Source organism: Eptatretus burgeri, chromosome 7, assembly GCF_056783735.1.
Source record: "Eptatretus burgeri isolate ZD-2024b chromosome 7, Ebu_testis_v1, whole genome shotgun sequence".
Taxonomy (NCBI): domain Eukaryota; kingdom Metazoa; phylum Chordata; class Myxini; order Myxiniformes; family Myxinidae; genus Eptatretus; species Eptatretus burgeri.
In genome coordinates, this window is record NC_140967.1 from 56,592,594 (window position 1) to 56,609,268 (window position 16,675).

Sequence of the window (16,675 nt, forward strand, 5' to 3'; positions counted from 1 at the left end):
CACCAAGGACCTGAAGACTCGGACATTCATCCTCCCACACAGGTACCGACAGCGCCACACCCCATGATCCAGTGAATCCATGACTCCCCAGGCCCGACCCAGACGTCTATTGACCTCTGACTCACAGCCAGCAGAGACATGAATATCACTGCCAAGGTAAGTGAATCTCTCCACGACCTCAACATCCTCACCACAGACAAAGACAGGACAGCATCATCCAATATGTCATTGAAAGCCTGGATCTTAGTTTTGACCCAAGAAACCAGTAATCCCAGTGGCCCCGACTCCTCATTCAGCACCTCGAGGGCCCCCAAAAGGATATCTAAAGTCTCCGCAAAGATGACTGCATCATCTGCAAAATCAAGGTCCGAGATCTTGACATTCCCAAACGATGCACCGCAGCTTGATCTCTCCGACATCTTCCCCAGAATCCAGTCCACACAAGTGCTGAAAAGTGTGGGGGCAAGTACACATCCCTGACGAACTCCAGTAACAACTGGAAATAAGTCAGAGATGGTACTACCACATTTCACAGCACTCTCAGTACCAGAGTAGAGTTCAGACATCAGATTGATCAGTTTTGGTGACACCCCATGAAGACAAAGAATCCTCCAGAGGACATCCCGATTCACTGAATCGAACGCTTTACAGAGATCAACATAGGCTGCAAGCAGCCCCTGCGGAAACTCTCGTCTGCATTCGGTGAGGACACGAAGAGCAAGGATACGGTCAATCGTTGATCTCTTTGGTGTAAAGCCTGACTGCTCTGGACGCTGGTGCTCAAGCAGATGGTGGCGAACCCTATCAAGAATTATCCGAGCAAAGACCTTGCCCGGCACTGAGAGCAGCATCACCCCTCGGTAGTTGTTGCAGTCTTGGCGATTACCCTTCCCTTTCCAGAGAGGGACAACAAGGCCCCTCTTTCAATCAGTTGGGATGATGCTTGTGTTCCAGGCAGAGCACAAAACTGCATGCAACAACATGAGTGCAGCATTTCCACCAGCCTTGAGAAGTCCGGCATGGATGCCACAGATCCCTGGAGTTTTACCCTGTTTCAACCGGTTCACCGCAGCCCGTGTTTCCACAAGCGAAGGTGGACCACAGTTGATTGGAGGGTCAGCAACAGGGATTATAACACCCTTGACGTCCAACTCGACAGCTGGTGGATCAGCCTGGTACAACCACTCAAAGTAACCGGCCCAGCGGGCCTTCACTTTGGACTCCTCTGTCAAGAGCCTACGACTCTCTGCTCTAACTGCAGTGCTCCGAGGGTTGGGCTTGGATGAACGCAATGCGCGAATTCCCCTGTAAGCGGGACATGAATCACTTGACCACAGGTGATGCTCTACCCCCTCACAGATTCCTCGCACATAGGCCTCCTTGTCCACCCTTAATGCACGTACAGTTTTACACCTCAGCTGCCTGAACAGCTCAGCTCTGCCATTCAGCCTGGCCCTGCGACTCTGGTCAATGGTATCCAGTGTCCCTTGAGAGACAAAATGGTGAACAGCTGGCTCCCTTATTCAATTAGAAAAAAAAAGTCAGAGAAGCAGAGACTTTGCAGCTTTGGAGAAGCATGAACAAAAGTGATCCAACTTATTGGACACAAACATATTCCTATACCATAAACTATATCAATCCAACACAGTGTTACAAGATATTACCAAAAATTATTTCAACAAAAAGCCTTAGAACATTTCATTAAAACAATTCCGACATTATTTTACAAGAGTTGGTAAGTTTCAAGGATCTTGTGCTGGCTTACCCGCTGATCATCCGTGGTATGCATGAACTGCTCAACAGTTTGGATGTCTTGTGTGACCTCCTTGATCAGTAACTTTAGCCGATTGCCAATAACGCGGACCCTCTCCTCAGCCTCCAGACAGTTTTGACCCTCTGCATTCACCAACAGCTGAGTCGACATGTCCTGTAGCAATGTCACTCTCTGCTCCGTATCCTTCAGCTCTTTCCGTACTTCCTGCATGAGAGAGTTTCTGAAGCGCTCACGGCAAGCCTTGCATTTCATTTGTATAAATATTATGCTTCTTTCACTAACCAGAACAAAATCAGTCTGCCTTGTTCCACAAAGGAAAAGTGGGAAATGCTGCAGGAAGAACTTTGTCCTTCAAAAGGAGGCTGCCGGCATATTTGCATGTATTTCCTTTTGCATGGGTGAATGTTCATATTTGCTTTTGCATGATCATATTAGGGTAGGCTGGCAGACTAGTCTACGATATTCCAAATTATCACCTCTCAGCTTGCAGCTCTGTTTCTCCTTGATACGCTTATATCTTCTCATGCTAAAGCCGGAAGCCCTATCCTCTCACAGCATCCCGAAGCTCCTCACGAGCACAATATCCAGGTTGGTGGTCTCTCTGTCTTTTACTGCTTCCTTTCTGGACTCCACCCTGTGCACTTTCCATGCTGTCCCCCTTCTCCCCTTCTCACAGGTTTCTGCACTGTGCACATGGTCTGAAAGTTATCTATTCTGGTGACATTTCAAAAATCCAGATACTGCTCAGCTCCACTCATTCATTCCTCTTTTTTTCCTACCTGTGGAACCAACTTCCATAGTTTCTTCAATCTCATTCTTCCTTCCAGGGCTTCAACACAGCTGTTCACCACCATCTCAGGTTATCTCCCACCCACAACCATGATCTTTTCTATCCCCATTAACCCTTCCAAAACCAATCTCTCCTCTATGATTGAGTGTTTGCGACTGTCTCATCTGATTTTTTCCTTCAGGTCTCCCTCTATTTTGTCCCTCAAACATGCTGTTGGTGTGGTTCTCTTCCCTACCACCCCCCCTCTATTTCTGATGTTCTTTTAATTTTGTTACATCCTGATCCATTCTGTTTTCTCGCTCTTCCATAAGCCTAAACACTATACCAAAAGAAAACCTCATTTATGCAGATAAATATTCTGGAATGTTTCTCAAGATTACTGCAACAAAAGGTGAATGTATGACTACTTTGTCTTGTCTCACTAGATACACTTCTACAACATAATCTGTCTTAGTTTCATTAGAATTGTTTTACTCCATCAAGAGCTGACACCAAGAGGAGTTGAGGGACTACATGTGTGGCAAGAAGTATTCCAACTTCACCTTGATCCTTAACATCACCTGCTTTGTTCTGTTTTTGTCGACCCGTATAGCATCATTTAAAGGATATAACATCTTACAGCATCTTATAGCATCATTTCCCCATCCCTCTCCCTTCCACAGATCTCCTAATGTCTCTGTTCCCCATTGTTTTGTCCTTCCCTCTCCCGCCACTCTTGTCTCATGCCCCCCCCCCCCCTTGCTGTGCGTTGTGTGTTAGCTCTCATACGAGCCTCGACAAGGTATACAAAAACAACTAAAAAAAAGGATCACAATTCTAATCACTTGCAATACTTGCAAGGTTTTATCATATTCCACTTATTGCTGTCTTCCTACACCATGATTACAAGCAGCACAAAATCAAGGAACCACATAAGTACTTGCAGAAACTACGATGTCCAATGAAACTTGACCAGATTTAAAATCCAGCTCCTCCCTGAGATTCAATTTCTATATGAAAACAAAACTCCAAGTATACAGATTGACTTCAAATTAAAACTTACCAACAACATCCGATGTTTGTTTTGAAAAATCTCATGGTTCAAGCCTGAGGTGATGGGATGAACATCCCTCTTTTTATGGTCCAAGTTTTCCAACCATACCAACAGACTGTGGCTCATCTCATGGAAATCCTACTTGAGGAAAACAAAAGAGGAAAGAAGTCACATAAAAGAGGGAAAACTGAAGATGAAAAGGAATGTACAATAAATTAATGATTTGTGTGTGTGTGTGTGTGTGTGTGTGTGTGTGTGTGTGTGTGTGTGTGTGTGTGTGTGTGTGTGTGTGTGTGTGTGTGTGTGTGTGTGTGTGTGGGGTGGGGGGGAGGGAGAAGGGAGGGGAGGGATATGGAGGGGGCGGGGAGGCGCATGTTTTTTTCAGAGTTTTACTGTGGAGTGCGATACACCAAAATGACTTCTTGAGTTGATTAGACTAATTAACCACAAAAAATCCAATAGAATTCCAATGTTTTAAATGCACGCTGTCATAAAGTGGCAGGGCAGCTGATAATACGTCCTTCCAAGGCATGGCATTGCAATTACAAAATAAATAACAAAAACAATGATAACATTGTAACAAAGCAAATATTAATAATAATTAATACTAATAACATCAACAACAACAAAAATAATAATAATAATAATAATAATAATAATAATAATCCCGGCCTTGGCCAAAGCTCATCTGGGCTTGGTGAAAAGGCAAGCTAATGCTCAAGCAGTATGGCAGGCAGGTGTGCTACAAGACCATTAACACCAATGAAAATTTGCTCCAATGGACCAATGGCCACAATAGTAATTAAAAATAAAAGAGTAGAACTCGAGGGTGAAAAAGAGAAGCAAGAAAGCAATCACCTGGCACTGCATGAGGGCATCTTGGAGGGAGAGACGCCAGTCCTCGATGCATCGCCATGCACAATCCCACCGCTGGTTCAGCTGGCGTAGCCGATCCTGTGGCTTGCCATCATCTAGGTTGCTTGTGTTTACGAGCAGTATGATTGGCTTACGACTCTCCACCGCATGCTGAAGCTCCTAAACAGCACAATACCGAGCAAAAAAGCTTTTTAAGAGACCTTAGTCATGATGACCTTAATTCTTAAATTCAGTTAAATACTCGTATGTACACAAACATCCTTTACCTGGAAGAAAGTAATTATGAAACATTGAATAAAGTTTACTATTAATCATTCATTTCTCAGGAATAAGTCATCAATCCATTCATCCATCCATTTATATACTACTGTTGGTAGTTAGTTTATTATTTTTATTTATATATTAATGTTAATTCAGACAGGTGGAGTCTAACTTGATATCCACTCAATTTTAGTGGAACAATTAATCAATATTGCAATGCAGGCAAATGTCAAACCAAAGGCTCAATATTAAAATAGACGGAGAAAAACCGTCGAAGTGAACTGGGGTGGTCAACCCATGTGCGACCAAAGGAAAACCTTACGGAAAAGTCAAAATAATACGAATGACTTGTACAAATAATAAGCCATCATTTCAGAGAGTAATATGCCTTTTGGGTAAAAACTACAAAGTCCTCGCACATGTTATAGGTCACTCATTGTGATAATGAACAAAGGTGAGGAGGCATCACAAAATAAATATATAATACCTTGAGTTTGGAGATGTGCAACTCAATCTCGTGGATATCAGTCGGTGTGTGTAGACCACGCAGCTCCTCCAACTCAGGTTCAATCTGCTCCAGCCAGCTTCTGATGGAGTCTACGTTGCTCTCAAATTCTTCCTGCTGTTGCAATGTCTGCTTCATTCGCAGTTCCTTGCCAAGTGCCTCCGCTTGCAGAATCTCCCATCGTTCGATTACGCCTACGTGAATGGGGATTACGAAACTTTTGATTCAAAGAGATTCTTCGAAAATTCCTTTGCAAAAGAAAAAACGTAATTGCTTGATAAATGATTCCTACATTTATATACAGATCACATGATAATGGAGAGATACTAATTATTTGGTTATCGATTGCAGGAAAAAGGTTTCAATGTAATTTTTTCCAGGATTCTCCCAAGAATATGTGATGATGGGGAATTTGCAAGTAAAGCTACATGGTTGGAGAAGTAGTGTGGGCAGCACGGGTTTCGATTTTCAAAGCACTGCGAGTCTTTTAGGGGGGAAAGGGAATGTTTCCACAATGATGGCATTAGACTAAACAGAAAGGGGGCAGAAACGTTTGCAATGGAAATTGAAGAGGCATTTTGGGGCGAGAGGAGGGTGGAGATGCTGTTGATGGGAGAACTGCTGCTGGTGGCATATGGATGGTGGGAACAGGCAAAAAAGGCTGGAGCAGAAAAGTTAAAGATATTATGTACCAATGGCAGCAGTTCAAATAATTAGATGAAAGAGCTTGAAGCTAAAGTCGATAGCGAGAAATGCGATGTAGTTGCATGTCAACTAAAAGCTCGATTTGATTAATTTAAACATTAGTAAATGCCTGTAAATAAATGATTCAAATTGACAATTACATGTTATGAGTTTTGTTTTGCACGGATCGGTGAATTGTTATATAACCTGCTTGATGAAATGGGATAATTTTGACTGTAGATGGCAGTATTGTACTGTAAACTGCCTGGTAAAATTCGTGAAGATGCTGGAATGTTCTCAGAAGAAACTTCTGGAATGGACTAGAATCATATTTGCTGTAACACACGGGATTGTTCTGTGATACTATATAAACCCGCGAGAGGGAGGTGTAGATTGAAGGGTGATATGCGGCGAGCTGTGAGTTTCGATCATCCCCACACTCTATTTAACTCCGAGTGAATGAGATGTTAATGTCCAAAGCGGTTGTTAACGCATGGAGCCGATTGTAATCAGGTTGATTGAAACTCATTAAGATTGTGTAATTACGAAGGAAAGAATTCCTTTGAGCTCTTTAAATCACCCTTGTGGACGGGCCATTGTTTGAGTGGACACCGCAGCAAGACAAATGTTCGACAACCCCAAAGGACGAGGTGAACACACATAAGTTGTGCCGGAAGGACTGGGGTACTGGGCGGCGGAAATAACTAAACGTGGGAATCGGATTTGAACATTGTATGTAATGGTGAACTTCCTCATTTGACTTTGTATCTGTTTATTTGAAAACAAGTTTCAAAAACGTCACGCTGTTCATGTGTTCATTGTAACACCACTCAGAAGTCACAGACACCAACTGACAAAGATCCTATTTGAATGGTAGCTGACCTGTGCGTCCGTCCAGACTCGTGAAGCTCAAAGCTTGGATTGTAGTCGTCAGACGACGTGCTGAGTCTTGCAACATGAACAACATATGCACATCAAAGGGAAGAAAGCCCCGAAGGTGTGCGTATATCCCTCCCCCCTCCACCCCCCACCCCCTGCCCGACATTGCAGTAAGTGAGACTTGGTTTAATGAGAGTAGTTGGGTGGCAGAACCATAAGGCTACAAGATGTATTGGTATGATAGGAAAGGGAAGATAGCAAAATATTTGGCAATCTGGGTAAAACACAATATTGTGTCAAGAGTAAGGCATGACATTAAGGAAGGGACTAACGTGGAGGATTGTGTGTGGATTGAGATTAATGATTGCAAGAAAGGAGGGGCAGTAAAGAGGGGTTGAGGAAGAATTCAGAAAGGCCTGTGAAAAGAGTAGGGTGTTGATTGTGGGGGATTTTAATTTGCTTGGGATAGATTGGGTCCAGGAATGTGGAAAAGGCAGAACTGAGGAGGATTTTCAAAATCTATTCCAGGATTGCTTTTTAAGGCAGTATGTAGAAAAGCCCATGCTAGGGTGAATGGTAGGAGCGAGGTGTTCGATCCTTTATTTGGAGGTGGATGTAGAACATCTGGGGTCAAGGTACCACAACATAGTATTAAATAGTATTAATAAATTATATTGTTGAGATGTGAAATTTGGGAAAGAAAGGTAAGGTTGTTCGATTTTAGGAGGGCAAACTTTGATGGTATGAGATGAGTTAGGTGCTTTAGGTAGGGTAAAGTTAATGAGTGGCCAATCTGCATCAGAGAAATGGGCATCCTTCAAGGAGAACATGTAAAGGGTGCAAAACAGTTATATTCCAGTGAGGCACAAAGGTAGAAGCAGAACGAGACCAGGGTAGACAAGCAGGGTGGTAAGCAGTGTAAATAAGGATAGCCAGAAGGTATTCTTTAAGTACAAAATAACAGGAGTCCAACTTACATCAAGATAGGAGTAAACGGAGGCTCGTTTAGAGAATAACTGACCAGGCCAAAAGGGAAAATGAAAACGATATGGCCAAAATATTAAACATGACAGAAAGACATTCTTTAAGTATATAAGGGTTAAACAATATGTTCAGATAAGTGTGGGTTCCCGAAGGGATTGGTGGATGATGGTGAGATGACAGGCTTATTAATTAATTTATTTTTTTTGCTTCTACATTTACAAAACAGACAGAGGACAGGGGAACTTACAGTAGCTGAGAGTATATATATCTCAGAGGTGAGAAAGGACTTTTAGAGGAGATCCAAGTCGGAGAGAAGGAAGTAAAGAAACAGTTCGGAAAACAAAGGGACGATAAAGCTCCGGGGGCTGGATAACATGTTCCCGAGACTTTTGAGGGAGGTGGCAGGGTAGATAATCGTGGTGTTAACCGATATAATTAATAGTTCACTGGAGTCAGTGCAGGTAATGGAGGATTGGAGAGTAGCAAATGTAACACCATTTATGGAAAGGATCCAGAGAAGAATTGGAGGACTAAAGCCTGTTAGCTTGACTTCAGTAGTCGGGAAGGTGTTGGAGATGTTAATGATGGAACGGATGGGGAAACATTTGAATAATTTCATACTAATTAAAGGTAGTAGTGAGCATGAATTTACCAAAGGGAGTTTATGTTTAACAAATGTATTGGAGTTCTATGGGGCAGTTTCTGACTGGGTGGATGAGGGAAGTGCAGTGGATGTAGTTATCTAGACTTTCTCCAAAGTTTTTGATATGGTACCACATTTAAGGCTGTTGGCTGAGGCGAGGGTTTGCGCAATGGCTGGTAGAGCAACAAACTGCATTGGAAACTGGCTTAGTGATGGGGAAAAATTCAAAAAAAAAGACTGGCTATTAGGGTTTGGGAGAATGTAAGTCATGATCAGTTGTAGAACAGTTATTATTCACAAATTAAATCAATTATTTTCCAAATTTGCAGATGATACGAGGCTTTGAGGTGAGGTAGACAGTAGAGAAAGGAAGGGGGGAGGGGGAGGGGTTTGCAGATTAAGGACAGTCTAGATACCTTAATAGATTGTGCAAAAGATGAGCAGATACAGTTTAACAGAAGGAAATGTAAGGTGCTGGGGTTGGGTAAGAAGAATGAAAATAGGGATTACATCTTGCAATGGGCAGTTTGAAGTGTGTGACTGATCAGAATAAGGATTCTGGCCAGGTGGTAATATATGCCGAGGCAGGGAGTGGTAAGCAGACAGCACGGTGCCAGGCAGCTACAGGTAAAGCGAAAAGGGTTTTATGTTGTATTCGTCGGGAGATAAATTATAAATCAAATGAGGTGGTGTCAACACTGCATATGAAATCAGTGAGGCCTCATCTGGAACATTGTGTTCAGTTTTCGTTATATTATTATTAGCACATCTGAGGAGGGACACAGCTACCACAGAGGTGGTTCAGCATGGAGCAACTATAATGATCCTTAGCCCAGCTCGACAAAGTTATGAAGAGCGGCTGAAAGAGACAGTACTTTTTACATTATAAAGAAGGTGGTTATAAGGGAAGCTGATAGAGATGTTTCAGATAACGAAGGGTACAGACAAAATAAGTGCAGAATAATTTTTTCAGTAGAATAGACACTGACAGGACAAGGGAGCACAGTTTATGAATAAAGAAGAGGATATTTAGGATACTTGTAGGGTGGGGGGAGGGGGAAAAGGGGGAGAGTCTTTTGTTATGCTTGGTGTTGGCTTAATGGTTAGGTTGGTGGGCTTGTGGTCCCAGGGTCCTGAGTTCAAATCCTACACTCCATTGAATTAATACGAGGTGGGGTTGACTCAGCCTGTCATCCTTCTGAGCTTGGTAAAATGAGTACCAGCTTGCTGGGATGATCGAGCTATTGGAGTCTCCTATGTCGAAGTGGCGACCCATCGAGGATTGTGCTCAGTAGCCCAGGAGACAGCTTCGGCAGCAGCGATGCTCTGTACGGCATATGGTCCCGATGGAATGGAATGGTCTTTCATTCAGAGTGCATGGTGAATGCATGGAATGGTCTCCATGCCGGGGTAGTGACAGTGGAGTTGGTGTATTATTTAAAATTTAAGTTGGATGTGTGTATGGAAGTATTGTGGATGGAGGAGTACTCAAATGTTGACATGATTGTGCAGGCTTGATGGGCCCAAAAGCTTCCTCTCCTGCATTGAAGTTCCTGACAGTATTTCCTTGTAATGGTGACACTGAAATTGTTTTCAGATATCCCTACATTTTGATGTGTTGTACCATAAACAAAACAAAAACATGCACACCATACCAGCCAAACGAAGCAGTACATGCTGTGCTGTTGCCCCACAAAAGAGAAGGTCACAGGTCATTAACCCTAACCTAACTACAAGGCCCAGATTTTACTGAATTTCTGTTATGCTGAACCTTAACAAAGAATGCTACAAAAGTGAATGCAACCGACTGGTAAACTGAGGGTCAAAATCTCAACACTGTCAGGTCCTTGTGAAGTCATCTATGAGATTGCAGAGCAAAATAAATTAATTCATAAGCTACAACATTGTCAAATATACCCCCAAAAAACCTCCAAATATTGTGCATTGATAAATAGGAAAGGACAGTCATTGAATGCAACCGTTCGCTTACATAGGGACTGCCTCTCTGATGCTCCCACATCCAGGCCCGAGATCTCCTCTCCGCTGAGCTTCTCGCTGGCACATTTCACAGTCTCAATGCTCCTCTGGCACTCCTTCAGGAGCTTTGTCTGAAAGCAAACAGAAGAGGGGGAAAAAAATGTACCAACCCTTGCAGCTTCGTCCTGTGGGGTTCTGAAACAACAGTGTGGGGCGGAAATATCTGCCCACAGCCTTGGAGCTAAGAAATGATTTGTCACTAATCCCTATCCCTTGATTAATGCCAAAATGACACAAAAGGTTGGGGGTGGGGTGGATGGCTTTGGCCAGGCCAAATGGGAATGTGGAGCCGACACAGTCAGAATAAGTCCAAGCTTTCTTTTCAACGTTACCCTGGCTCCATGGTGGTCCGATTGACAGGCTGAGAATTTTAATTGCATTTCCACAGATCAATGTCACGGTGAGCCAGAAAGTGCTAAATAAGAGCCAGCCAGAACAGAAGAGTGGCCATACGCTGCCTTTATGGAGGTGCCTTACACACACACACACACACACACACACACACACACACACACACACACACACACACACACACACACACACACACACACACACACACACACACACACACACACACTACATTTTCATGAAAATCCTCTCAACCATCTTCAGCAAAACAACCACGAAGAATCGTCATCGCATTGAAATTTAAAGCTGTATTGAAATGAAATATTTCCAAAAGCAATGAATACCATTGAGAAATGCTGGACCAAGGAAATGTATCACAAAATAACAACCGTTAATACTTTATGAGTTCTATTGGGTACGTGCCAGATGCTGTGATCACATTTTCTAAAACATCACGTGCAGGATATACTACACAAGCACACAAAAAAATTACAAGAACCAGCTGTGAGAATCACCAGTTCTTGGCAGAAAATCTAATGGCCTTTGCACATGAAGCATTCCAGAAACCCTTGAGCAAGCCACAGTGCTAAATGATACTCGCAAAGTTCTCAACGGCCTTTACTCAACGGTTAAACCCAGGGGCTAAAAACAAAGTGGCAGCTTGGCAACTGCATACCCCTTTGACGTCACAACAAAGTCGATGAAGAACAGTTTCAAACGGGCTCACATCAAGGTTTGCCTATATTCACACGACTAGCAAGCCTTCTCCGTTGAGTACCCATGTTTGGCCACTTACGTAGCCCGAGTAGGTGCTGTCGAGCTCGGGCCCTGTGGGCGTACGGCTTCGGACCGCTCTCTCAGTACGTTGGAGCTGTAGGCGGCTCTCCATCAGCGCCTGGCCCAGCTGCCTCACACGGTTTTCTAAAGTTGGCTCCATGTCTGTGCAAGGGGGAGGGAAGGCATGAACACATTTGCACCAGCAAAGCCACCCATGATGAATACATGAAAGATAAACAGGCTTGGATCCGGCCAACACATAATTTTGCATTTGTGCTACAGTAAAACCTGCTTTATGAAATCCCTGTTTCGAATGGCATGGCTTTTGAAGAGCAATGATTGGATTAAAGTTTTTAACGTTTAAAATTGAAAACAAACTTTGCTGAGCAGTTCATTTCTTGAGTGGCCAATGATGCTTAGCAGAACGAATGATTAGAAATGTCAGTCATACTTGCAGCACGAAAGCAACTCTTCATTTTGCACAAAAAATAGTTTGGCCTGTTCTAATTAAAAAATAATTATTACCCGGTATCAAATTACAAGAAACATTCTCAGAGGCTAATGGTATTTCTCCAGAGGCTATACACTAGAAATGGTCCGGATACTTCAGAGTGGTCATACGTACGTACACTCGACTCACTTCGGCTATTTGGAATTTGGCCAGGATATGTGTGCAAGGCTTACAATTGCAAAATATACTCCGTCGTCATTAAATGTGTTGCAAAAAAGGACAACCGGCTTAATGTCCCCTCTGAAGGACGGCCCGATATAATATACAGCACCTCCTACTGGAACTGTACATGGTAGCACTTTTAGTCAGATCCGATTCTACCAGGGAAAGAGTTCAACAATATACAGTATAATCGCAGAGCTAAATTCATGACCTCACGACTCAACCTGAAGATCTGAAAACAAATCAGGAATCAGTTTCACTTCACTCAAACCAAGCTGAGATTTGAGTGTAATGATTTCTCTAACTGTGATTTTAGTTTCTGCTTTCTTTCAACGTCTCAACACAAAAGTTCGCCAAATAGTTCATAATGTGGATGTGCAAATGGAAAATGTATCTCGTCCCTTTCACTTAATAATGCAAGTTCTAAGGAAGTGAGATTTCTGCAGAAAGCTGCAAAAAATAAGTGTGATTTATGAGGCTTGGAGATGAAAGGTAAAACAAGGAAGTATTTTTTTTTCTTGATTTTCAGTACAAATACACACCGTGAGATTAAATTATCGATTTGACGAAGTGATGTTTCACGATTCTCGTGTTTACAATTAACCTTTAAAGTGACTGTATAAAGATGGCGCATCACCCAGACACCTTTGCTCGTGAGCAGGTAATTCATCGAGGCCAAATGAAGTGTCATTAACATTTATTTTCTAATGTTTCTGTGTGTGCTCATTGGAATCCTCACGAAATTTCCTTGATGATGATATATACAGTGGGCTATATCAACGATGTTTGGATTTGAATGAATGAATTACGACATTCGAGGGGGTAATGTGGTGAACTTAAAATGACTCGCGGTTCTCAAAGCTGCTTTGTTATGTCATAGACGTTGGATTTTTTTGGAAATGATAAAAATTTTGGCTGTCAGAAAGATAATCTCACTAATTATGTCACAAATTTGGCAAAATGGCTTCCTTCACGTGTTGTTGTTTAAAAATGTCAATTTTGAACCTTTGTCACAAATTGCGCACGTAATTAAATATATAATGCAAAATGCTGTTTCGCCGAATAAAGTTGTTTTTTTTGGTGATTTTGCAACCTCTGTCGGGAATCAGTGTGTACTTGCCACCTTAAGCTTTATATTGAGCACCTGGAACCTACTTGAAGGCAAGCATGACCCAAGACAGGTTGTCTGCGTTGGCCTTAACACACGTTAACTACGACTTTGATCTTGATGAGGAAAGGATGGTGGATCAGTTCTCCAGGAAGCACCCAAGAAGGATGGAACTTGGAACCCTGCTGAAAGACTAAGTGAACAATAAGTACCTGCCTCGATGTATTTTTAAAATCTCATGAGATTCTCTCATTATGCTGTATGTTTGCCTGCGAGATTGTAATTGAAAAATCATGCTTTTGATCTTCAAATTAGTGTACATTGTTCCTCATCTTTTCTTTTCCCACAAAGATCATTGAGCACAACACTACTTCGATAGACTTCAACGATAAACTTACTTGATTATAAAAGTATATGTATACACTCATCTGTGTATTCATATAATGTTTCCTGTCACGAGTTACTTGGTGAATTGAACTTAAACTCAAACTTTGATCGCCATTCGAGACTTCAATCAATGAAATAGTATTTTATATGCTGCAATCCCACATATTGCCTGAAAACACCACAAAATGATAACTCATTGAGCTTTGTATTTTCAACACTTTCACTTTCCAGGTTAAAGCAATGGGGCGTGCACAGCATCCCACAACGAGGATGACGGTGCTGCACCATCATGCCCTCAGCAGTCCAACTTTTATAAGCTTCGTACCCACCCCCCCCTCCCTCCCCCCAAATCGAAAATCCTGCGTACCATAATGTGTAGGACCTGTGTAAGTCCGTACCATAATAATAATCCTGTGTCGGACCATAATGTAAGTCCGTGTTATCATCCAATGGACATCTCTCTCATATGCAGTACCTGACTGCTGGTTGCATGACATTTGGAAGTGTTGCTCTACTGGTAATGGAATGCCTGTGTTGGTTCGACTGAGAATTTGGTATTTGACCAGTTTGTAACAGTATGTGATTGTTAACTCTTTTTAAAGTTAGCATGAAATCTTTATTGTCGACAAATGGGTGATGGGAGATGATACAGCAGCTGAAGGGTCTGTTGACTGGTCTGAGCAAGAGATCCCAAGATACCATTAGAAAACAAGTTATCGTTTGGCTGTACTCTGGGAAAATTCTCCTTTCCATCCCGTATTTACAGGGGGGGGGGGACTTCATCGGTGGTACAACCAGGCCATCGTAAATGATCCAGCCAGCAGCCAGGTGTTGCATACACATGATTGATATTTAGTTGTAATCCTCACCTGACAGACCGTCTTTTGAATGATATCCAGATGCTCCATCCTCTTCTATGAGTTCCGCTCTCTCTCTTGATCCCTCTGTATCCATCTCCTCCTCAACGTCATAGTGGTCCCATTCCAGTGAACTAGTACTTGCTGGGGTGTCCAAACCAGAGCAAGAGTGAAGGTCATGGCGAGAAGGTGATGCAGAACTGGTGAGCTCCCTTCCTTGTATGTGGTGGTGTAAATGCGCCATTGTCGAAGTGGTACAGAACGCAGGAAGGGACATTGAGGAAGAGGAGTCAGATTGTTGCTCTGAACAAATCTGAAGGCCCCTTATCTCTTCCAGATCCACCCCATCATAACTCACATCTTCTGGTTCAAGCAACAGCTGAAAAGATTCAAAACGTATTTTTAATTTTAACAAAGACACACATAGATAGATGTACATTGATACTGACATCAAATACATGAACAAATATTTATAATATTTATCATATAGTATAAGAGAGAAAGAGAGAAAGAGAGAAAGAGATTATTAGATTTTCAGATTCCAGAATGATGTGACATGAAGACTGAAGAGAACCCATAATTTGTGGTAAAAAGTAATGCAGCACCTTAAACGAGATTGTTGCTCTCATCATGATCTAGGAGTGCACCATTATGTAATGTATATCATGTTCTCCTGAAGCTTGGATATATAAACGTTTATCCACTTTGACATAGGTTTGGTGTGTTGCCTCCTCTCCACCACCGGCATTGGCAATGCAGTTACGACACGCGCCAATAAATGATTTCGGTGTGGAAATAAAAATATATTTAAACTGCAACAACACAAAATTATTATGTGGCACTTAAATATGTACAGTATACCCCTTTCAAATAGATTGTTTTTAAAAATTATTAAGTTATATATAATTTTTTAAAAATCAAATTGTATCGCGATTTGTACACTTATAAAACAGTTTTGGTCACTATGGGCCCCTTCGGAGTGTGGGCCCCGATACACTGTAAACCCGATCCAGCGTCATGGTACAAAACTAACGAACTAAGTGTTTTGTCTAGCTGTTTTTCCTCCCTGCACACAGGTCGAGTCCAGTAGAGAGCCTGAGCAGACTGAAAATTCTGTAAACTTGTTTACAAAGTTAGTGGCTACAGCTGGTGCCTTACAGAAATGCCTGGGGGACCTCCTTTAGGCTTCCTGAATAAGAACTAATTAAAGACATTGATTGATGAGAGTATTTTTGGATTTCTTCCCCACCGTGAATGTTTGACGTTTTGAGTTGGCAGGTGGGAAGCAGGCAAGTAAGTTGCATTCCGTCTTGCCGGAAGAGGATGGGATCAGATAACTGACAGATAGCTCACCAAACAAAAATACCAATGGATGGATAGATGTTACCGAGTTTGCATGTAAATCCTAAGAATGAGATAATCAGAAGACTCACCAATTGAGTGCTAAGCATTGCATGTTTTTGCAGAGAGACAAAAAGGTGAGACTTGCTCAGCCATGGAATGGGTTAGTTGTTATGGGTATGTGACACCGGGTTTGGTGCTGTTTGTTAGCAGTTTAGGAAAGCTTCCTTGATGCAAAAAATTATGGTGTGGCATCTGAGAGATCTACTGGTCTCACCATGACCTTTATGTGTCCCTTGGTTCATGCACGGGCTGGTTAATTGGATGTGTAAGTGGCTGAGTGAGGGGAAAGAGGGCTGTGGGGAGATCCTCATGTCGCTGTAAACCATGGTTGGTTATTGTTCGGGCATCGGTCTCTTTACAACTTCACAACCCACAACTCGGGAAGCATGCACTGTGAAATCACTGTGAAATTGAACCTTGTTCTCTCTGGGATGCTCGCTTATTCAGTGGTAAGGGTATGGGTCCAGAAGAAATATGAAACTGGAGTATTTTTCCCTCTCTGGAGTCTTCAGACACGAACTAAGATTGCGAACCTCCCCTTCGGAGAGGTTCTGGGATTGGGGGTCAAAACAATGACAATGGACAGTGCTTAGCTGATGATCCTGATGGTCATTGAATCCAGCACTCTGTCTGACACACACAAACACACTCTTCT

At 42.5% G+C, this 16,675-nt stretch overlaps 1 protein-coding gene across 7 annotated transcripts in view; it reads right to left on the reverse strand.

The window, feature by feature from the left end:
• Positions 1-16,675, reverse strand: part of SYNE1 (spectrin repeat containing nuclear envelope protein 1) — a 423,352-nt gene that overhangs the window by 6,251 nt on the left and 400,426 nt on the right. For all 7 annotated transcript variants that reach the window (XM_085888569.1, XM_085888567.1, XM_085888566.1 and 4 more), the window contains 7 exons: positions 14,629-14,995; positions 11,611-11,753; positions 10,420-10,537; positions 5,222-5,433; positions 4,456-4,632; positions 3,607-3,735; positions 1,766-1,978 (listed from right to left, as the gene is read on the reverse strand). In XM_085888569.1, coding sequence (XP_085744695.1) covers positions 1,766-1,978; positions 3,607-3,735; positions 4,456-4,632; positions 5,222-5,433; positions 10,420-10,537; positions 11,611-11,753; positions 14,629-14,995 — 1,359 coding nt within the window. The remainder of the gene's footprint in view (positions 1-1,765; positions 1,979-3,606; positions 3,736-4,455; positions 4,633-5,221; positions 5,434-10,419; positions 10,538-11,610; positions 11,754-14,628; positions 14,996-16,675) is intronic.